Below are 23,388 nucleotides of genomic sequence, written 5' to 3'. Positions count from 1 at the left end.
CTGGCCAAATTTTGCTTAATTCTGGCCAATTTTATAATGCCGGCCTAAATTTGATAAAAATTGAAAAATGCAGTTCAAATGTAACATCACATTTATATAAAATAACTTTCAAACTAAATATAAAAAATAATACTTTTTGTCAACATCTAAGAGTATGTTGAAAAATTTCTTCATATACTTTTTGTTTTTTAAGGTGGATCTTAACTAGAAGTTGGTACATTTTGTTTGCTAAAAATAAGGAATAATGAGAAAAACTTGAAATTTGTCAAATATAGCAAATAATTTAAAACTCCAAATTAAGACAGAAAGTATTTTATATAATTTTATAACAAAAAAAAAGCTTAAAAAAATATTAACTCAAATAAATTTTCAAATAAACCCAGAATCTATAAAGAAAAATTTCCTTTTTTTCATTATATTGTATAATAGTATTATAAATTCTTTATTATTTCAATGATTTTAATTACAAAACAAACTATTTTCTAATTTAAAAACAATTTGAATATTAAAATAAAAAAATTTCGTGATGGAATAAATAGGAATCTAATATTAAAACATGATTGGACAAAAGTGGATTTACTAGAAATAACGAAAATTTTGTAGTTTTTTTTAATTTAAAACAAATATATTATTCAAAAATAAATCTAATAATACAGTAATAATACTCTTCCCTTCTTTTTTTCCTATAATAAATAAAATTTTATCATTATTTCATATTAAAAAATAGAGAAAATTTGATAAATTCAATAATAAACAAAAATCTTATTGGGTGACCGACCTTATTAACTTAATAAAAGCTGTTTCTTTTGAAAAGTTACACCTAAAAATAAAATATTTATTATTAGTTAAAGGATTCTCATTAAAATTTATTGAAGTAAAAATTCTTTTTTTATTAAAAAATCAATTTTTTTGTGTTTATACAAAAACTACCTGAATAACTACCATTAAACCCTTAGAAAATCTTTTTTCTCTTGCAAAATTACATATATTTTTGCTATTAAAACTATATATTTATCCAAACTTTTAAAAGGATCTCAAAAAAAGTTCATTTTTTAACGTATATGCGAAGAGAAAAAAAAAATTTCAAAAAATGGAAAATTAACTTCAGAGACTAGTAAAGTTAATTTGTATGGGAGTTACATATTAAAATTGACGGTTTATCATAAAATGAAGTGACTCAAATATGGTTACACGAATTTTTTTTAATATGAAAATGATTTGCATATTACATACGCGGTGATTTATGTTGGTTATTCGCGGTAAACTTATGACGCTTACTTCTGTGATATCCCTCTTCTTTACTTACAAAACCATAAGTGGCGTAGTGGCGTGACAAGATCACAAGAAGTCCAAAAGTAGTTAAAAATTATTCAACGAGTTTTTAATGTGGGAATTATAATTTATTATTGTATTAACAAACAATAAATATATTTATTATATTTCTTTTTTAACCTACGTTCATTATAGATCAAAGTGAGATTACTTCAAATGGTAGCGTTCCAACTTCTAAACACGGATATGCTAAAGAATCGCTGATTTACACGTATTGAGATATAAAATACAAGAAAACAACGTTTGATCCATTAGACACACGAAAAAAAAAGAAATATCTTTTTTATGCACATATAAAAATATAAATCCTTTATATTTTTTTTTGTATTTTTTTAAATTTTTTTTTATATTTAAAAATGTTCTTATATAGTATTACTCAAAAATATATATAGATAAGATTTAAAATATATAATAATAAAGAAGAATGTTTCTTTCGATTTACAAAAAAAAAAATACAAGTCTAAGTCAATAATTGGTAGTACGGCGGCAACTTCCGTCTTGAATAAGTTAATAATTACATAATTCATGAGTAATCATCAATTTCAAAATTCTTAACAACACCTAATTTGATATATTTTTCAATGATTTTCATATTTTCAACATTTTTATCTAATCCATTTTTACAAAATTCACTATCAAAGATCACAAAAGAAAGTGGTTTTTGTGGTATACGTTTTTTCCAATCTATAAAAAAGGACTCTAATTCACTTGGAAGTAATTCAAATTTTACGTCAAATTCATATTGTAAAATTATTTCAAAAATATTTTTTGAATATTCTAAAACTGCCTCCAATGCTTCCTTTTCGTTCAAAAATCTACCTCCGCACCAAATTTTAATACTTTCTAAATATTGACAATTATTAAATAATATTTTTAACATTTCCAATGCCTTATCACTAAATCCAGTAGAAAGTTTTCTGATGTTTGGACAATATTTAGCAATTGTTAAATTCAAGGAATTAATACTATTCTCACTATCCTCACTAATTTCACTTTCACAATCATCAACATCTATGTGAATTTTTTTTAAATTTTTTCCATTATTTTTTAAAAATTTTATTAAAAACTCCATTCTTGGACATGCATATTTAATTATTAAAATTTGTAATTGTGGGAAAATAGCATCTTGTAATTTTTCAAAACTCTCAATACATTCACTAAAATCAAATGATATTTCAAGTTCTTGTAAATTTGTAAAATTTACTAGAAATGATAATGAAATATTATAATTCTCTCCAACAACAACAAATCTAGTTAAAGTTTTAGGAAGTTCCATCGTTAACAATGGAATTGAATCGATTTCATCTTTCAGTCCATCATGTATCATCATACTAAAACATTTTAAATTTTTCTGAATGGTAATTAAATCAACTAATTCCTTTGGAATATGATAAATAATTATTACATCTAAAAGGAACAAATTGTGACATGTTTGAGTCAAATTAATAAGAAGTTCAGGAGAAATATTTGAACTAAAAGTTAATTTTGTAAGATTTTTTAAGAAACCTTTAGGACTAGGATAAATATCATAAGTTATACTATCAGAATATTGAACGTATTCTAAAACTTTTAAAGAGGTTTGATTCATATACATTTTACATATTTCTTGTACTATTATGTGTGTATAATTGATAAGATCTTCAACTAAAAGATTATATTGATTTTCAAGAAGGTGAAAAATTTTTTCATGAACTTTACTAATTGATAAAACTTTACAAAATATTGCATAATTGAAAATTTGATGTGAGGTAGAAATAATAATTCCATTTTCTTTTAAAATTTTTTTGGACTCATCTGGAAGACAATTAATTAAAGTTCTATAATCTGAAATACTATAATTATTACAATCTCTCCATAAAATTCCCACGGTAACTTGACACCAAAGGCGATTAACTAATAAACATGAATGTAAACTATATTTATCATCATTTAAATATTCAATAACTTCGTTAAGACAATCAGCGAAAAGTTGAGGCATTTTGTTAATATTATTGAAAATTTTAGGTTTAATTTTAAAAAATGAAAAGTTAAGAGTTTTGGAATTTTTTTTTTTTTTTTTTTTAAAAAAATTTGAGTTTTACGTTCAATACTGTATTACAAACAAAAAAATCACATGGTTACTATTTTTGGTTGTGGTTACTTTATAAATATCATGTGAAAAAGTTTTAATTAAGATTATTGTTGTGCCAATCAGAACTATAGACATTTTGTATCACATTGCGACTTGCATAGGATCTTGGATATCGAATCTAAGAAAAGAAAGGTAAAATAGTTAGAGGTTTTCACTAATTTGATGAATAATTTGTACTCTTAATTCTTGATTAATTTACGTAGAGGAATATATTAATTGTGAAATTTAATTGATTTTTTGGAATCTTCTGTCTAATCCTTGTTTTAGACATTTATTATATGATGTCAAATAACTGATTGAGATGCATAGATAATGAAAAGAAATTAGCAAAATAGCACGTAGAACAACGCCAACAGAAGGCGCCAGCTTACTACTAATTTATAAGAGATAGATAAGTAAAATCGATTCTATATCCTAGAGCAATAAATAATTCTAGCCTACGAAAGCTTAACCTTAACGTCATTTGTACTTTGTAGTTTTTACATCATATGTACAATAAATAAAAGATACAAGTTGCTATATTGTATGATCAGATGATCATTATTTTGTTTACAATGCAGCACATGGCAGGTAGACAATAAAATTTTGGTGGTTGTAATTAAATTTAATTTGTATTTATGTTTTATTAATAATATTTTCTACATTTAAATGACCAAAGTTGCCACACTTTAACATTTGATAGGGTCACAAGTCACAACGCTCATCATCGTCAGAATAACTATTATTCTCATCATAAGAGCTATCAGACTCACCATCTAAAATATTAATTTAACTATCTTTTCAATACTTTAATTTTAGGAGGAATTTATATAAATGTAGCTAAATCAAAATATACTAATTTATAATTAAAAAAATCTTGCTTTTTAACTATCAAATAAAATTACTAGCTCTATCATAAAGTCAGATTGTAAGTAAAACTGATACTGATACATGTTACAATTTCTTTTATTATTTACATAATTACACAAATATGCATGTTTTTATATTATTACCAATTTATTTCAGCTCACTTATGCACAAATTGCTTTAGTTAATATTGAAAAATTACATTATATGTTAGAGAAATTGAAGTTGAAGGAACAATTTTTGTAAATTTAATTGTAGTTTATTTTATTAGTTTTTTTTTAAAAAATTTATGATATTATAATAAAGGTAATTAATTATACTTGATATCATAATTAAAACTTCATTTTTTTTTATTTTTCTTTCCCTATAAAAAATTTTTATCCGAATATTTCCATTATTTCTCCGTGACTTCCGTAAAAATTCCGTGAAAATGATACATTCACGGATATCCACGTTAGCGAGATGAAAATTTCCATGATTTAAGGCTATTAATTCCATGAAAATGATACATTCACGGAAAAAACATGGAAAGATTAAACACGGATCAGATTTTTTACAGGGTTTTATTTTGGGTCATGACTTGTATTACTTCGCATTTTAAAATAATTTTTTTTTACATAAAGTGGAGATAATTGATGTAGAAACGAAATTTATTATTTAGTCAGAAAAATGTGAATAAATTTATTCAATAGATGAATTTTGCTCAAAACGTTCATATTCAGAGCATGTTGCTTATGAATTTCACACTAAAAGAATTTCAGCCATTCATATATTTCCGGTGCTGCCAAAAACACACATCTTCAAATTTTAAGTAAAAAAGGATGAAATTGAAGTAAAGGAAATAAAGGTAATATTCTTTAGACAAAAATTTCATATTTTCAGGAGACGTCAATTTATCAACTAAAACCTGTAATAAAATAGGTGTTAGTGTTAATTTCGAGATCACATAAATTATTATTACTAAAGCTCAAAAGGCTATAACAAATGAAGTTATTGAAAGAGACCTTGATTCCATAAGGATGGATATAAATAATATTATTGAAGAAGGAGAAGAAAAAATAGGAGGATTGATCAATGAAATTGATGAATCAATCCCAAAGAAAGAATTTGGTGTAATCTTTGTGGGAGGGGATATGTCCATGAATCCATGAATCAAGCTATAATCGTCATCTATTTACAAAACACTATTAAATAGATTTATTCTCTTTTAGAATTTAGTTTAGCATATAATAAACTGTAGATTTTTATTTCGCATGATAGTTGATCATGTAAATTCATTTTTTTGTATAGTACGTTTACTTGATTTACCTATGAAATAAATATAGTTACATCAGAATAAACTAAGCTTCTATGTTATCTATATTTATTTGTAATATTACACTTATTTTAATTTCTGAACAAAAAAAAATTCTGTGTATTTACTAAATATTATAGATACCACATTGATTTATTATTAATATTACTTAAGAGCTACAATGAATATAACTGTTTGTTATTAACTATTTTTCACCTACAATTCTAAGGAGCTTTAATTATTTATAATAAAATTATAAGTTGCACAACTACATAAAGGAATCCCATAAGAGGTGTAATTGGCTTTCTAATTTCAAAATATTTTTGTGTTTGTTTAAAAGAATTTCCAGTTCATTATATGGTATCTTTTCTTGTAAAATAATCCTGTAAGCACTTAATTGACCTTTATTAAAAGAAACATCATCTTGATTTTTTTCTACCTTTTCATTTTGGGCAAGTAGAAGATTCAAAAACTTCTCTAATTCTTTGCCTACATGTTCTTTTGCCTTGGACACTAACTTCATAAAATTTTCCTTCTCTTTTTCATAATAAGGTAAAAATTCCTTTAATTTAAGCAATTTAATCTTGGTTTTCAAATTAATAAAGTTAGAATAGGTATTTGGTGAAAATGCTATGTTGACCAACTCTTGAAATTGATCTTGAGTTAAATAACTTTTTTCTAAATCCTTTATTTGCTGTTTTCTTACTGTAATTTCTTCTTTTAAATTTTTTATTTCCTCCATCAAAATTGTTTATTTTGCGATCCTTTTCTGCAATATTTTCTCTCAAATTATTTATTTGTTGACTTTTTTCAATGATATCCGCCTTCAGTTGGTTTTCTTGTTTATTAAAATTAAAGTTATAATGTACTTGATTATCCTCATCATCATTATATTTTCGTTTACAATTTTTTATGATTGAAGGTAGAAAATATACTTCAACATTTCCTAGTTCTTTATCATGAATATTGAAAGTTTTTTCTTGTACACGTGAATAAAAATCTTTTGCAATGTCTTTAGATTTAAAGTGAATAAGCCCAAATCTGTAATAATAATAATATTAATAAAATTATAAAAATTCTACAATCAATTTAAAAAAAACAATTATACTCACTTATTATCTAATTTTTTAAGAACATGGCATCATATTTGATTTTGTACAATTGAATTGAATATCTCTTTGAATTTATCTTTATTTACTGATTCAAGATCACCAACAACAAAAACTGAATGATCAGAGGGATAGCAACTAAGTCTTAATTTCTTGCCTATATACACACAAAATAAAAAAAATGTAAGTGTTAGAAATGTGAATAAAATGATGCAATGAATGAAATGACACAAACAAACAAATGATCAAACAAATGATGCAAGTGAATGAATGAATGATAAGAGTTCTTATAACTTTTAATGAAGGAAAATACTGATTCCTCTTCCAGAATTGGTAGACCTTTTATTATAGAAACTCATAGATGACATTACATGACATAAATGATATGAATGGTGTTTATAAAAACTTCAAAATCACTTACTTATTTCCATTAAGAAATAAATTATAACTGCTGATACCAGTCTATTAAAGAAGTCGTTTGAACCACCAAAGCAAGGTATATTTATTTATAATTAGATTAAGTTAACCTTATAAAGATTAGAAGTAAGTTAACACAAGTTTTATTTTTCTGTATAATTAACACATTTTTAATTAAACAAGGTGGGGAGATAAATGATAAGTTGAAAAAAAATTCAATAAAGAAAAAAATTGAGAAAGTAAGGATTTTGAAGGTGTATATATATCTTTTCTAAATAGAATAATTAGTAATATGTGTGGAAACTTTTCTGATCGCACTACATAGACTTGTTACATGATTATATGTGGCTTATTAAGATGAAATATTTAATGCGAAATAAAATGATCTGATCTGATTTACAAAAAAATTATTTTAAAAACTTTGTATATGGAGGATATGGAGGAAAAAAATTTTTTTATTAATCACGCATATGATTTAGTCGGGCAATTTATTTCTCTTATTATTTTGATGCTAATTGATATTTATTTTCTAAAAAAAGTAATTGTCATGAAAAAGCCAATGATCAATTTATATTAATAATTTTTACTTTATAAATTAGGCAATTTCTATTTGTACACGGCGTGTTTAAACACGGGTCATATTAGTAGATTAAAACGGCATTCAAAACCTTCTTTAATGCCTTAAGTAAACTTGCAGAGCAGGTGAAAATACATATATTTATCTGTAATATAATAAGAATAAAAAGTAAAAGAGTATAATGTCGGTAGCATTCAATTTCAAATTAAAAAACAAAAAATTAGTCTATTAAAAATTATATTTATATGACCCGTGTACAAACACCCCGTGTAAACTTAGAAATTTTCTATAAATTATTCACCATTGAAAAAAACTTATTGTTATGACTTAACTTTAACCAAAAAAAAAATTTTTTCAGCCCATTGGCTTTGATATAACTACTTTTATTTGATTGCAGTATGTTTTTTAGATAATTCATAGTAAAAAGTATAACGTGGCTTTGAGCCGCTGATCGGCTATGATAGTGATTTTTTTTGAATTGATGATGGTATCATGGCCCATCAGGAAGCCACATCAGTGGCACAACTAAGCCACCGCTTTTTTTATTTATGTTTATACATAAACTTTGGTTTTACTTATTTATACTTGCTTTTTTGTTTTCTTTTTAAAAAAAATAAAATTATAATATTTTTAATTAAAATTTATTAATTTATGAAAGAAACATTGCAATTTTGTAACTGTAGCTTTATTTCTTGTTAAATGTGGCAAAATTTCCCGGTATCGGTACGATTATAAAAAACAATTACCGTATCTTCTGTAGAGATTTCATAATATAAAAATTTGTAAAATTAATTATACTATAGATCATATGGTTGTACTTTTGAAATAAATAGAATATCTGATAGTGACACAAAAAAGGGTTACTTTTTATCTATATCTTATTTCTTTTGAAAAGGTTCCATTCTACTGTTTATTGGTCGGGATGTTACGCTTTATGAGTAAAAAGGTTAGTGTTCCGATTTGTATCTATAGTCAGAATTTTTATCAATCTATTTGCCATAAATGTAGAACAAGATGAGAAAATCATATTTTGTAATATTTAACATTTTTTCCTTTAATTCTCTTTTTTTTTGTACCGAAAAATATATAACAAATTGCAAGAATACTCACTTACATTATAACTTTCGATAAATAGTATATATAGCTCCTTCAAATATTTTTAATTATTGAAAAGAAACGCTCAAATTGTTTGTAAAAAATATTTGAACATGTACTTTCGTACTATAAATCTATGTAATTGCCAAAATTAGAGACAATAACAATTTTTTTTATTACCAATTAATTACTGTAAATACTTGGATCGGGTAAAAACGCTGTACAAACGAATATTACGCGAAAAAGGCTTATTTGTGTGAAAAATTTCGATAAAAGATTTCTGATTAAGTTTCATTGATGTAACAAATATTATGAAAGTATAATCCCACAACCCACATCAAAAGTCATCAATGGATTGATAAATCAGCAGTCGGCATTACAAACCAAACCACATATGACACATCGATAGATGATCACTAAAGTTTTTAAATAAAGAGCGTTCTTTATAATAAAATTTACATAAGACTCATTTGATTAAGGATAACTATTATTCTTCTACTACAATCGCTTGAAACAACTGTCATTAGATCATCCTTAAGCGTTAATATATATATTGATCATTTCGAACGTTTCAAACATTGAACATGTTCACTGGAAAAAACATATTTCCAAATTGGAATATGCAAGCCATCAAGCCCCTAGGCCTAAAACCTAATAAAATAAATTATTGTGATCACTAGATATTTATATTTCTTTTTATTTTTTTTACATTTTATTTTTGTTTTAGGAACGTTACTAACGTTACTAACGTTCATTTTCCTTATTTTTTTTTTAGGAACAGCCTCTTAAACTTTAAAATTGGGTGAAATGGAGGTACCGTAAAGTCCCGAATATAAGCAACCTTTTTTTGTTATAGGGGTGCTTATATTTGGGTAAATTTATATATTTGGTATATTGTAGTATTGGCCAAAATTATCATAGTGTTGGTCAAGGGTGCTTACTTTCGGGTAATATAAAAATCCGGGGGTGCTTATATTCGGGGTGCTTATAATCGGGACTTTACGGTATTTCTTTATTATTACATCTTATTTTTGTTTTAGAAACATTACAATGTTCCTAAAACGAAAAAAAAATAAAAAAAAAGAACACTGACAACCACGTAAACTGTGCCAAAAATTCAGACGTGCGTCAGGTAAATCATTGACATTTATTTACACAAGTTCACGTAAATTTTCATAAGAAACAAGTCCGAAGCGCAGTTATCATTGCACATCAATATGTGCCGATACGAACAGTATGTAGTCCTTCGTTACACTTCAGACTAATAAATAAACAGTAATTCACTAAATGAATTGATTATTTATTAAATAATTTCAAATTGCATAGAAAATTGTGAACAATAATAGAACTATTGTTTAACTATAACAAATGTTTCAATTTCTTCAATATTATAAACCATTTCTGTATTTATATTATTTTCGTAATAATGGTAAAGATTATAAGCTTGTAAGTGTTGACAATCATTTATATATAATGAATTAAAACCAAAATTAAATCCAATGGTGTAATAATCGTATATAGCTTTATCGTATTTTATCACACGACTTATTTTCATATTTTGAGTATCCTCTTCATTTTCAAACGAAAAGATGAAGTTATCTGATGAATAATAAAATCGTTGTCTACCATTATAAATACGTAAAAGACTGTCTCCAATTGAGTTAAATCCAATAGAACTGTATCCGCCAAATATTTTACTTGCTTGTTTAACTTTAACTAGAACTAAACTATCTACTTGGCCTTTACATTTATTTTTAAATGATTCCCATCGATACTACCACGATAAATAAGATTGAATTTATAACGTGAAATCCAGAAATCTTCTTTATTAATCCATTTAAGAATTATTTTTGCGAGTTTTGGTTTAATAATCTTTGAATCAAAATTTCCTATTCTTAGTGGTAATGTTGTTATTTAGGAAAGGTATCTTTATCATAAAATTCTTCAATTTCTTCATAAATTTGATTAAGAATAATATCTTTATATGGTTTGATTTTATTATTAAAATCATCAGAAGCAATATCCACAAATCGAATGAGAGGAATAAACTGATGTAATATTTTATTCAATGCTTTGTAGTCCTCATTATTCCATTCGTTTCTGTCGCACTTCTCATTTACCGAAACAGTTAAATCGTAATTCTCATTTCCCAAACCATGGGTCTGTTCAATACTAAGTGATCCCAAATAACGATTTCTTTAATCAATAAGTCTTCTCGTTCAAGTAGGTCATAAAAAATATCTTTGTCTAATGAGAGAAAGTTATCCGAAGTAATCAATAGCTCTGGGTTAAGGCAAATTATTTTAAAACAATAATCTTGTAAAGTCTTGCAACTTGTATATTTACATGCAGTATTAAGAATAAGAACAAAATTTTTTTGAATCCAATTTCGTTGATGTTTGATCAAGTAGTCTCGTGAATATTCAACTAATTCTTCAAGAAGTAACTCATCAGATGCAATTAAAAGTTTAAGAATATCTTCACCCGGTTGTTCTGTCAGGTCCAGTTCGCCTAAATAAATATATCTAAAATATACATAGAAATAAATTTATGTAATATGTTTTTTCAATAAATAATAAATTAAATGTTTTACCTTAAAATCATGTCAAAGATATTTGGAGCAATATTTGGCTTATGAAAGATGATCATATCATTTTTCTTTGTAATCCAAGTGGATGAAAGAACACCTTTAAAATAAGGAGAACGAGCACGTAAGATTACTGAATGCGCACGAAATTCTTTGGTATTTCGTTTTCTCCAACTTTAATAGTGACATTATAATCATCAGCATCATTTAAAATTAAGGAAACGTCTTTCGAAAGATTGGAATAGAAAAATGAAATCATTTTAAGAATGAAAAAGTACAAGAGTACAAGTTATCAATGACGATGTTTTTGTTTAAAGTTTATCATAGCTTTTTCCTATTCGGTAATCTGTCGTGCTCTCTAAAATATAGTGTTACAATTTTTTTTAGATTTTTTAAAAATAAAGTGACCCGATGAAATGATCATCAAAACACATACTCATTTTTAGTAGTGATATAAATGATTTTAGATTATAAATAATAATCGATGGCTTATCTTCAGATGCCGCCAACATTATCGGCCCAATATTGCCCAATATTATAATGCCTTAAGTTGGTTGGCCAGCATTACTAGGCCAGTCGTTATACGTCAGCTGTCAGCCGACGCTGACGCACATGTATATATATTATTTTTTATATCATAAAAAAATTTTATAACGCATGTTCCACAAATAACACAAAAAAAAAAACAATGAAAATTTATGTGTTACTCTATTGTTATCAATTTATTTATCAATATCAGATATATACAGATCACGATAGCTAGTTATGTCTTTGTGATTGGCTACTATGATATTACGCTATATTCTAAAAAAGCAAGGGTGTTTTTTAATAAATAAATTTCAATTTCAAATTCAATTTAATTTCAATTTCAATAAATCAATATCAACTGATAACATTGAACGAAACAGAAATGAATTTTAGAAATTGGAAGATGATCATCACTTACAACACTTACAATCAAAATTGGAATTCACATTCTAGCACTAGTCGTAACTATAAATAAGATTATTACAAATGAAATTGCACAATTTTTTATCATAAAAAAAAAATAATAAAGATTATCTAATAATGTTGTATTTTTATTATTGTTTAATGCAATCGTAATTTTTTCAACAAAATTACACATTTTTTATTTTTTAATAAATTGTAATTTTTTGATAAAATCGCACTTTTTCCATATATTAAATTATAATTTTTTGATACAATCGCAAATTTTTTGATAAATAACACTTTTTCATATTGTAATAAATTGTAATAAAATCATAATTTTTGATTTTTTGTAATTTATTTAAATAAATAAATCACATTTGTTTTATTGGCAAAAAAACCAATATATAAGAGTAATTCATTTACTTTTTACCACCATTTATTCATTTTTTTTTAAAGAAGGCTTATTTAAACGAAAAATTTTAAAATATGACTGCAAATATCACAACCATCATTATTGTATATACTTTTAGTGTCTGACGAAAGTATCAATAATGATAAGGCACAGCTATCTCTCGTATTGATGATAAAAATGCATTTATAGTAGATCAAATATAGCCAAAGAATAAATGTTTTCGCAACGTTTTTTAAACAAATTAATTATCCCTTAATGTCTTTTGGGCCGGGATTTTTTTTTTAAAGTGATACAGATTACAGAATAATGTTCCGAATAATTAGCTTCACAATTTTGATCGATATATACTTACTACTTATGGTTACGATGTTATACAAATTAGTGATATTGCCTAAAAAGTAGCTAATGACGTAACCAATTGCTTAAAACTGGGAGGTTCGTTAATTTTTATATTGTATGATTAGTTAAAAAATTTTTTCTTTAGCGACGCTGGAAGCAAATTTTTACGTAAAATGATTTGACAGCCTTTTCAGAATATTATTAAAATCTACTTGCATTTTTCTTTTCCTGTTTTTTTTAAAAAAAAATAAAAACAAAATACTACGTTATTAATTTCAAATTTCAAGACAATACAGTATTATATTCTTTTAAAAGGAATGTACTTACGGATAGGGATGGCAACGGTCGGTCATGGTCGGTCATCGGTCGGTCATGACCGGTCAAGAACCTTTGACCGACCGACCGACCGTTTGACCGACCATTTGACCGATCATTTTTTTTATATTTTCGCAGTGTTTTTATTAAGGCAATTGAAAAAACGTGCGAAAACGTTTATTTTTTATTAAATTATTAATAAAAAACGTTTTCGCAACGTTTTTTGTTAAAATGATTAAAACGTTTGCAAAAAACATTTTTTTTTAATTAATTATTAATAAAAAAACGTTTTCGCGACGTTTTTTATTAAATTTTCCATAAAAAAATTTGGTTGGTCAAACGGTCGGTCAAACGGTCAGTCAAACGGTCGGTCAGAAGTCTTGACCGACCGATATCGGTCACGGTCATGACCGGTCATAATCGGTTAATGACCGTGACCGTTGCCATCCCTACTTACGGATTAAAATTCGAAATTGTTAGCTATTCCCATTATGATGCCTTATAAAAAATTTTCTGGGGAAAATTCCGATAAATGTTCATTGTTCTCCAGAAAAACTCCAATATGTGATCAATTTTCTGAAAAATTTTTATAGGGATGGTGAACCAAAGCCGATGTAACTCGTGTGATACGGGTTAAAGGTAATTTAATGTTATTTTTAGTCGATTAATCCTTTAGGCCATTTAGTAAAAAATGCGCAGTAACATTGTATAAGTCATGTCACGTGATCCTTGTTAAAAAGCATAAGAAAAATATTTCAATAACGTTAGGTACGGCTATTCGACGCCATGTTTTATTCACTAAAATACTGATATACAGTACTAAGGAAGCAGAAACATTTTGTAATTCGATAAAAATCAACAAGATGAATAGATATAAAAAACTAAATAATAAATACAAAAGGAATTATAAAATGATAAATAATACAAACAATAAATAAATAATATGAGAAAAAATAATCAATATCAAATCCGACAAGATAATAATCAATATCTATATAAAAATTTATCGAATTAGATTTTTTTTGGTATAACTTATATCGGTGTTTGATCATATGAAATTTTGATACACAAGATACTCTATCGGCCGTAATTAAATACGAACTGAATGTGCGAAATCAATTATTTTTTCGTTAAATCATAACTGAAGCTGATTTCATGCATACATATCGTATTCAATAAGATTTTGCAATGATCCAAACGCGGTTTTTGCTTTTCATTTAGGATCCTATTGAAAGAACTTATTTATCTTGTATAATATCTATCTATATCAATGAATTTTAGTTCATGTTTCTATGAAATTTATACAAAATGAAGAATGCTCATTCAAGTTCAGTTAATATTAATAGTAATTTGATATGATATATCAAATTTCAATATAATTTTTAATATTGTAAAATATTAATTTGAAATACCGTGCAATCGTGCATTAATTAAAAAATCAATGAAATTTTATTTATATTTTCTTAATATTCTTTAATATCCTTAAATTATATTTTCAAAATATAAATTTTACGGGAACGGTAAATTAGTAAATGGAAGATAATATTAATACCCATTTAATATCCGACTTGAGTAAGGACCCCTGAATAAAAAATTTTATAAGTGAACCTTGTCTGGGAAATAGATAAACTGGTAAATATAAACATAAAGTGTATGACGAAAATTTGATAAAATGTGTTTATAAAACTCCAACAATATGTACGACATAAATCTTGTTCATCTTTTCTAAGATTAGATATTCGAGTATGGTACGATTTTGAGATTTTGAAAAACCTGTTTGATTAATTTCCGTACCATAATAAAAATTTTTTTTGTTTTTTTTTTTAATATACTAAATGGACATTGATGTTCAAATAACCACAATGCCCATTTTACCATAGTGATGATAATTTGGACACCAATGTCCATGATTATTTGGACGATTGGACGTTATATAAAAAAAAATATCAACCGTACTGACTCTATAATACTGTATATATAGTAAGAAGTAATTTTATACACGTGACCTCTTAAAAGGAAATTTGACGACAAAACTCCTCAAAAAAAAATTTTAATTTTTTTTATTCAGGGTCCTCGAGTATTAAGGTTTCATAGATTTTCAATTTTAGGCAACTGAATGTCTCAATGTCGACCCATAAATGAATATTGTTTTTCGTCTAAATATATTTATTTCATGTACATTGTTTTAAAAACAAAGATGATGATTTTCATTGTATTACAGTCAAACCTTTATATAACGATATGTCGGGACATATATGAAATTTTTAGAAAATATCGTTATATCAAAGTTATACCGATATTTATATGTCCTCACATATAGTGGGAAAATAAAATTTTATCGGTATATCAAGTTTTTAATAGTATATCGGTATTTTTAATATCGGTATATCGAGGTTAGACTGTAATTGTATTAGTATTGTATTACGTCAAAAATTTTAACAGGTAACAATGTTCATTGTTATTTATACAATTCATAATAATTTACAGTTTTTGATTCGTTAGTATTATTCTGTTAAAAGATTTAAATAAGAATTTCTTATCAACTTTCTTGTTCTTTATAAATATAAGAACTTTAATTTTTTATGTACCACTCTATATAAGCATTTTAAAGTCTTTTAAAAATTTCAAGAAATCTCTATACAAAATATACAAAATGAACTTTATTCAGATTCAAACATATATAGGATTTTGGTCGGGTGCATCTATCATGGTAATTCTTTTTATTTGATATACATTATTTCTTTAAATATTAATATTTTATTCTTTTTTATAAATGTCTTTTCACAATTTGTTCATTTCGGCAATGCTGTACAAAGCTCGTCAGACAAATACTTCGAATATACTAAAAATTATTTTCAATTTTGCTCAAATTGTGCGCTCGGAAGCAAATTTAGGTCTTTATATGACATCAAAAAAAGCTACGTACACTCAATGTGATGCTCTTCTGAGAACTATAATAGTCGGAAATATTATAACGAGATTATCATTATCAGCGTTCTTGATATGGCGTTTAAGACAAATACGTAATGTACATAATTTTGGGTCAGATAAATGGATAAGTATTATATTATTTTCAATTAAAATTGCGCTTTCGGTAAGTTTTTTATTAATAATTATTAATAATTTATAAAAAAAGAAGAAGAAAAAAAAAAATTGATAATCCAATATTATTTCAGATTCCATATTTTATTTTTCAACGGGCATCTACCGAATACGTTCCTGATGTTGATTTAGTTGGTTGTTTTGTTGACTCTTTTACTCCTATACCTTATGGCGCTAGTGGAATTGCCGTGGAATTTCTTATCGATATATTTATACCCTTTCGCTTAGTTCAAATATTAATCAACGCTAATAAGAACGCTGCTCAAGTTTCAACAAATATTAAAAGCAAACGATCGTTATTCACAGCCGTTATGTATTGGAATTTCTTACGACTATTCGTATCTTTTGTCTTTCATTCTCTAGCTGTTTTGGACATGATATACGTTCTGCCTGAAGTAGAATCAATTACTATAAAAAACATAGTATATAATGTAGATATTCTATGCTTTTTTTAAAAAAAATTTTAGAAGTTACAAGTCAAATGACGTGCATTGACATAACGAATTGTTTCCTGATGCAAATTACAATACAAATAATTTTTTTCTCAATAAACGTAAAATCTTATCAGAATTCTTTTAAAATAAGAACACATATTCATATGGGCCGATCTACAGAATCGGCTGAAATTAAGGATTTATAAAATTTATTAAAAAAACGTGACATTTATTCCACAACTTCCTATTTCAATTGTGTTACATGATCATCTATATGATGCCGACCGGTTAAAAAAAAATTTTTTTTGTACTTTGAAATAAAAATATTTTCCATAGATACAAATAAACAGCGCGAAATCTAATGGGTTTTTAAGTTTCCAATGGGTTTTTGGTATAGGTGATAATTTCACGTTATTTGCATATTAAATATAGTTGGTAACTATTTTTTTTTGTTTTCTAAAAGTTCTCGGCGTTCAGTAGAGTTGTAAGAAGTTGTAAAAGTTTGGGACTTTAGACAAAACTTGTTGTGATTTTATTTCTTGTTTGTTTATATCATATTTTATTAAAGAATCTAAGTAATAACAAAAAATTTTTATTTATTTCAAAATTAGGCAAATTTTATTATTCAAAAATCAGAGAGAGAGTGGGGGAACTTTTTGTGACTTTCCTAACCCCTTGTTAATAAATATTTCTATTTTAGTATTGTTAGAATCACCTTAGTTAAACCCTTATTTTGTTATAATTTCACCTAATTTTAAACATAAGTTACAAAGATATAATTTTTTTGAGAAAAATAAATATTATACTACAAAAATAAATAATTTAGCTAATTTAAATCCGTTTTTTGTAAAAATATTATCATTAAATTACACTCAAAATAGAGCTTTTAGTTGAGCATAATTTTGCATGATTTAATAATATAATGGTAAAATACATAAATTTTTTGAAATTTCACGTACGTTTATAATATGATTCTTTATGCACGTGATAGTATCGCCCATCCAATCATTTTTGTGATAGTTTTTAAATTATAAATTATTAATTAATGGATGATTATACGATTTTTAAGGTCAATTCCGCGGATCGGCCCATATGAAAGGTATTTTTGAAAGTGCTGTTAAATTTTTGTATTTATTATTCAAGAACATCTTTTTTTATATTTAGAGACTTGAAATTAACATCCAGAATTATTGGAAGGGTATTTGAATATTTGAATTAACGTTCAGAACTTTTTAGACAAAATGTTTGAGTGTTGAAATTTATTTTTTATTATAGGACAAACTTTTGATTTATATTTGCTGTATAGTATTTGTATTGCATTTAGTTAAAAATAAAGTTTTATTAAAAAAAATACTGTGTATAATTTTTATTTCCCAAATTTTTTCTACAGGTAGTACCTGTATGTGACTGATCCAGCATTCCTTAACGTATCATGTGTATTAGTGTATAATATTATCGTAAGCATCCTTGGATGTGTACGATATAAAATAAATAGAGTAATAAGTTGACTTAAATATATTGAAGTTTTGTATATTTCATCTATTAACAAATCCGCACACGAGTATAATTACAATTTACAACTTTATGAGCATATACCGATATACTGTATGTATATATATTTATATATTTATTTTTTCATATAACGTTATATTTTGTTGTGTATATATTTTTTCATAAAAGGAACGTTTTGTTAAATATTTTGTTAAAATTAGGATTTTACCTACAAAAAATAACCTTCTATCTAACAATTTAGTTTCAGAAATTTATCTCTTTGAATCTAAATATAATTTTTTGATTAATCTATCTACACTCTATGAACATAATATATACCTGCCAAACAATATTTAGTGAGAAAAGAGTTAACTTAGTTGCACAAAGTTCTATGAAAGTTCTATTTAAAAAAAAATAAAATAAATAAAAAACGCGTATTATTATAAAATTTTATTTCTATACGTGCTAAAAATTTTTTTTTTTTAAAAAAAATAACAAACTATTAACTAAGAAAGCGAGAGAAAGAAAGAAAGAATAACCAATAAAATAAAATAAAATAAAATCTAGACACAATTTTTGAGCAGAAATTACGAATTTTACCTAGATAACGGATTATCTAACGGATTATGTATCCCGTTATCTGGGTTCGGATCGGATTTAAGGCGGACTATCCGAATGGACGGATTTAGAATCGAATCTCTACTTGTTGTGGGAGTTTCTCGTATGCATATAATTTTAATTTTACTACATATACTGTATACCATGGAAATAATAAACTCCGCAAATTTTGGAAGCATGCTTCGATAAAAAGATATATAAGAATTATAAATAAAATGTAATAATAGAAAATAAACGAAGGGTGTGATAGACGGTATATATTGTGTATATATAATATAATATTATTAGCTAATAAAAACGTATTTTAAAATTATTGAGTTGACGTTTTATTTAGGAAAAAAAAATATTCTAAGAATCAATTTTTTATTCCAAATTCGTTGATCGACCGGTCAGACAATACTACTTCTGAAATAGGAAATTAATTGTTTTCAGAAATCGGTTAATATTACAAAATGGAAAATACTATTGCCGAAAAAAAATTAACCTCAATAACTAACAATGTTTAGTATGAATGCAGAATAAAAACACGAAATCAATCATTTCGGTTCTTACTGACCAAAACATAAAATTATGGTTTCAGTTGCTAGTTGGCATTAGAACCCGTTTTCTATTAATTAGTCGGTAATGTCCATATGCGGAAAGAAGTTTATGTAAATCTTAAATACTTGGTGTCGGCAAACAGAGATTTAGATTAGATTTTTTTTCTTTTAATAAATACAAATTAATTAGGTTTAATAAATTTTTTATTACAATATTAATTTTAATGCCTGGTATGTTGAACAATCTGAATTTCTTGGCTGATTTTACGCTAATTTTCGGTAAGAAAAAAGCCCATTTATCATTTTATTGGTTTCAATTATTTTTAAAAATTCTTTTTAGAGAAGCTGTTCAACTTAACTAGACATACTGCAGCTTAATTACATTTGTTTATCGTACAAAGATGATAAATTTGAAATAACAGAGACGAAAATGATCATCAAAATTTATCATTTCCATTTAAATTTCTTGATTTGAGGCTAAATATAATACTAAGTTTATTTATAATTGGGATCGGCACAATATACTTCCAGATTACGTAACACAATTTTTTTAATATTAGACCAAAATGACCAAAATGAATGTGTACATTTTGCTGGATATTTAATCCTTTTTAGAAATGAATGAATAAAATTTTAGAATTTAAAAAGAAACGCTCCACCTTCTCCCACAATTATTTTTTTTTCATCCAAAGCATAAAAATGGAAATCAATTTTATTCAGACGCAAGCATATATTGGCTTTTTGTTGGGAGCATCTATTATGGTAAGATAATTTTAAAATAAAATTTTGATTAAAAAGTAAGCAGAGAAGTTCTAAAAAACAATCTTGAGTCTAAAGTAGAAGAACTCTCTGGTGTTAAATGTTAATCAATGATTACTACTTTTATCCCTTTTTATAGATATGCATTCACAACATGATCGTTTCGATAATTTCATATAAAATACGTAAAACACACGCTTCAAGTATTCTTAAAATTGTTTTCAATTTTGGTCAAATTGTGCGCAATTCTGGGGCTGTTGGCATTTATATGACTCCGAAAGTCCCTACAATCCTTCAATGCGCTGCCTCTTTATACATTACGTATATCGGAAACATCATATCAAGATTATCATTAACAGCTTTCTTATTATGGAGGATAAGGCAAATAGATATGAAAAGTAAAGACTGGGATAAACGGATATGCATTTTATTATTTGTAATTAGAACTGCATTTACGGTACATTTTCTGCTAAAATATTGATACTTTCTCCTTTTAAAAACAAATTAAAAACAAATAATAACTGAGTATCGATATCAATAATTATTTTTATAGATCCCATACCTAATTTTCCAACAAATAACTACCGAATATGTATCCGAAAGTGAAACATCTATTTGTTATTACGATTATCTTAATATTGCCCCTTACAGTATTGGAGGAATTGTCACGGACTTTTTAATTGATATATATGTGACCACACGTTTAATCCTTATTTTAAAAAATGCCAATAAAAATGCTTCTAAATTGTCTTTAAATATTAGAAGCAAGAGAACATTATTCACAGCAGTTACGTACTGGAATTATTTACGATTGATAATATCTTTCATCTTTCATCTTTTTGCTGTTTTGGATATATTTTATCTTCTAGAAGAAGGTCCATCGATGACTGTGAAATGCATAATATACATTTTGCTATCTTACGTAATCACCATCGATGCTGAAATTGTTCATGCCATTGAGGGTAAAGGTGGATCGTCAACAAAGACCGTGAAATCTATTCAAAATACTGATGATCATATATCCTCTACTTTATCCTCTAGCGATCAAACTCACAGCCAAATTATTGATAATGATAAAATAATAGTTGTATCAATGAAAAAATTATCATTCTTCGAATGTGCAAGCACTGTATTAAAAAATGAAGATGAGAATGATGAGAGCCTTGGGGATGATGAGATTAAAGATGATGATGAGATTAAAGATGATGATGAGAGTAAAGATGATGATCAAAAAATTAATGACACATTAAAAGAATCTTCAAATATGGAAATCATTATCCATTAATTAATACTGAATATTAGACTTTTGTAAATATTGTATATTAGTGACTTAAAATTTTTATATTTATATATGATCCCAATATATGTATTGTCCTAATAATTATTTACTATTTTAATCAACCAATGAATTGAATCATTTTTATAATTTTTAAAAAGTAATTAAAAGTAAAGGTTTATAAATTCAAAGAAATATAGAAGATTTTAAATCAAATGTTTAAACCACAGGTCGATAATTTTCATAGTAGGAAGTGCAAGTGCATGATTCTTATTGATGCTATAATTCTGTGCAAATTCTTATTAAATCACAAATTAATGAAGATGAGGCTTCCAAATTGGCAGAAACATTATCTATTAACTTTCTCGAAGGTCCTATAAATAATTTTTTTTTTGTTATGTTAATATTATAAATATACTATTTGTATATTTATATATCTAAAAGAATGCATTAATTATTTTTTTCTATATTAAACTGTGATCAGAATAAAATTATCATAATTTTCGCATTGAAAAGTTGTTTAGAAAATAAAAACTTACACAAAAGAAATTGAATGGAAATTAAATGATGAATTCATGTGAAGAAAGTGATGTCGTTAATTGTAAAAAATAATTTTACAAGTTTTAATGTACAGCAAAAAAAAAGGTAATAAAAATATGAACTATGATAGTGTAAAATTCTTCAAATTTGTAGGGTCAACATTTATAGTTAACTTTCTTAAGCGTGTACATTTATTCGATGTTGCCCTAATCAGTTGATTATTTTTGGCTTCAGACTCACTAAGTGGAAAGCGTATATCAATTTTTAAAATGTTCCCTGTTTCCCGTCCTTGTCTCAACCAAATCACCATACAATAGCACTAGATCATAGTTCTAGGTTTGTTGAATTAGCAGATGCACTAAGAATATTGGTTTTTTTTTAATAAATTTGTATTATTTGTTTACTTGTTAATAACAAAAAAAAAAAATTTCACTAATATTTCATTCCATATGCATATAATTTAATCTTACTGCACATCCCGCATACCATGGGAAATAATAAATTGCAAATTTTGGAATCATGCTTCGATAAAAAGATATAAATGAATTTCAAAATAAAATATAATAATTTTTATTAATAGGAAATAAGAGAAGGCATTAAGAAGTGCGGTTGCCCAAAAAACCCCCCAAAAATACATTTTCTTGAAACTATTCATTTTAAAATTATTGAGTTGACGTTTATTTAGAAAAAAAATATTAAGAAATTTTCTATTTTTATCTTTTCTAAATTCGTTGATCGACCGGTTTGCAAATTTGACCAGAATTATAAAAACGGACATAAATTTGGCCGGAATTATAAAATGGACATAAATGTCCAGTTTTCAAATTTGGCCGGAATTATAAAAACGGACATAAATGTCCGGTTTGCAAATTTGACCAGAATTATAAAACGGACATTTATGTCCGTTTTTGTAAACTTGGTCAGCATTATAAATGTAAATATTATAAATTGCATTAATTTATCATAATCCAGTGATCATAGAAAAAATAATTACAACTTGTTAGCTTTGTCTCATCAAGATATGTTAAATTGTTAAATGGTGGTTTCTACTTTCTATCATCAATATATGGGAAGTTATTGGCATTTGGGAAATATTTAAGAATACAAAAAAAATCTTTTCAAAAAAATGTTAATATCTTATTATTTATTAATCCTAAAGGTATAAAACTTCTACCATTTAATACATCTTAATACAATCCAACAAGCTGTGTATTATCTTTATATAATAATTACTTGATGGCAAGT

General features: G+C 25.7%; 5 protein-coding genes across 5 annotated transcripts; 2 read left to right on the top strand and 3 right to left on the bottom strand.

Moving 5' to 3' along the window:
• Positions 1-1,855: 1,855 nt before the first annotated feature.
• OCT59_001366 (uncharacterized protein) lies at positions 1,856-3,310 on the bottom strand (the record flags this gene model as incomplete). Its single annotated transcript, XM_066139514.1, has 1 exon — positions 1,856-3,310. The coding sequence occupies one exon, from the start codon at positions 3,308-3,310 to the stop codon at positions 1,856-1,858; it is 1,455 nt and encodes a 484-aa protein (XP_065988912.1).
• A 2,561-nt stretch (positions 3,311-5,871) lies between these two features.
• Positions 5,872-6,345, bottom strand: OCT59_001365 (uncharacterized protein; the record flags this gene model as incomplete). Its single annotated transcript, XM_025310545.1, has 1 exon — positions 5,872-6,345. The coding sequence occupies one exon, from the start codon at positions 6,343-6,345 to the stop codon at positions 5,872-5,874; it is 474 nt and encodes a 157-aa protein (XP_025181345.1).
• Positions 6,346-10,149: 3,804 nt separating this feature from the next.
• Positions 10,150-11,405, bottom strand: OCT59_001364 (uncharacterized protein; the record flags this gene model as incomplete). Its single annotated transcript, XM_025325405.2, has 3 exons — positions 10,150-10,575; positions 10,957-11,326; positions 11,395-11,405. The coding sequence occupies 3 exons, from the start codon at positions 11,403-11,405 to the stop codon at positions 10,150-10,152; spliced, it is 807 nt and encodes a 268-aa protein (XP_025181344.2).
• A 4,782-nt stretch (positions 11,406-16,187) lies between these two features.
• OCT59_001363 (uncharacterized protein) lies at positions 16,188-18,139 on the top strand (the record flags this gene model as incomplete). The annotated part of the gene is made up of 6 exons (XM_066139513.1): positions 16,188-16,478; positions 16,561-16,917; positions 17,318-17,355; positions 17,532-17,597; positions 17,990-18,019; positions 18,085-18,139. 6 exons carry the CDS (start codon positions 16,188-16,190, stop codon positions 18,137-18,139), a joined length of 837 nt encoding a protein of 278 aa, XP_065988911.1.
• Positions 18,140-20,267: 2,128 nt separating this feature from the next.
• Positions 20,268-21,612, top strand: OCT59_001362 (uncharacterized protein; the record flags this gene model as incomplete). The annotated part of the gene is made up of 3 exons (XM_025329751.2): positions 20,268-20,330; positions 20,467-20,784; positions 20,881-21,612. 3 exons carry the CDS (start codon positions 20,268-20,270, stop codon positions 21,610-21,612), a joined length of 1,113 nt encoding a protein of 370 aa, XP_025181342.1.
• Between the last annotated feature and the right edge of the window lie 1,776 nt (positions 21,613-23,388).

Source organism: Rhizophagus irregularis, chromosome 1, assembly GCF_026210795.1.
Source record: "Rhizophagus irregularis chromosome 1, complete sequence".
In the NCBI taxonomy this organism is placed as follows: Eukaryota; Fungi; Glomeromycota; class Glomeromycetes; order Glomerales; family Glomeraceae; genus Rhizophagus; species Rhizophagus irregularis.
The sequence above is the reverse complement of the archived record's forward strand: the minus strand, read 5'-3'. Positions and strand labels throughout refer to the sequence as shown.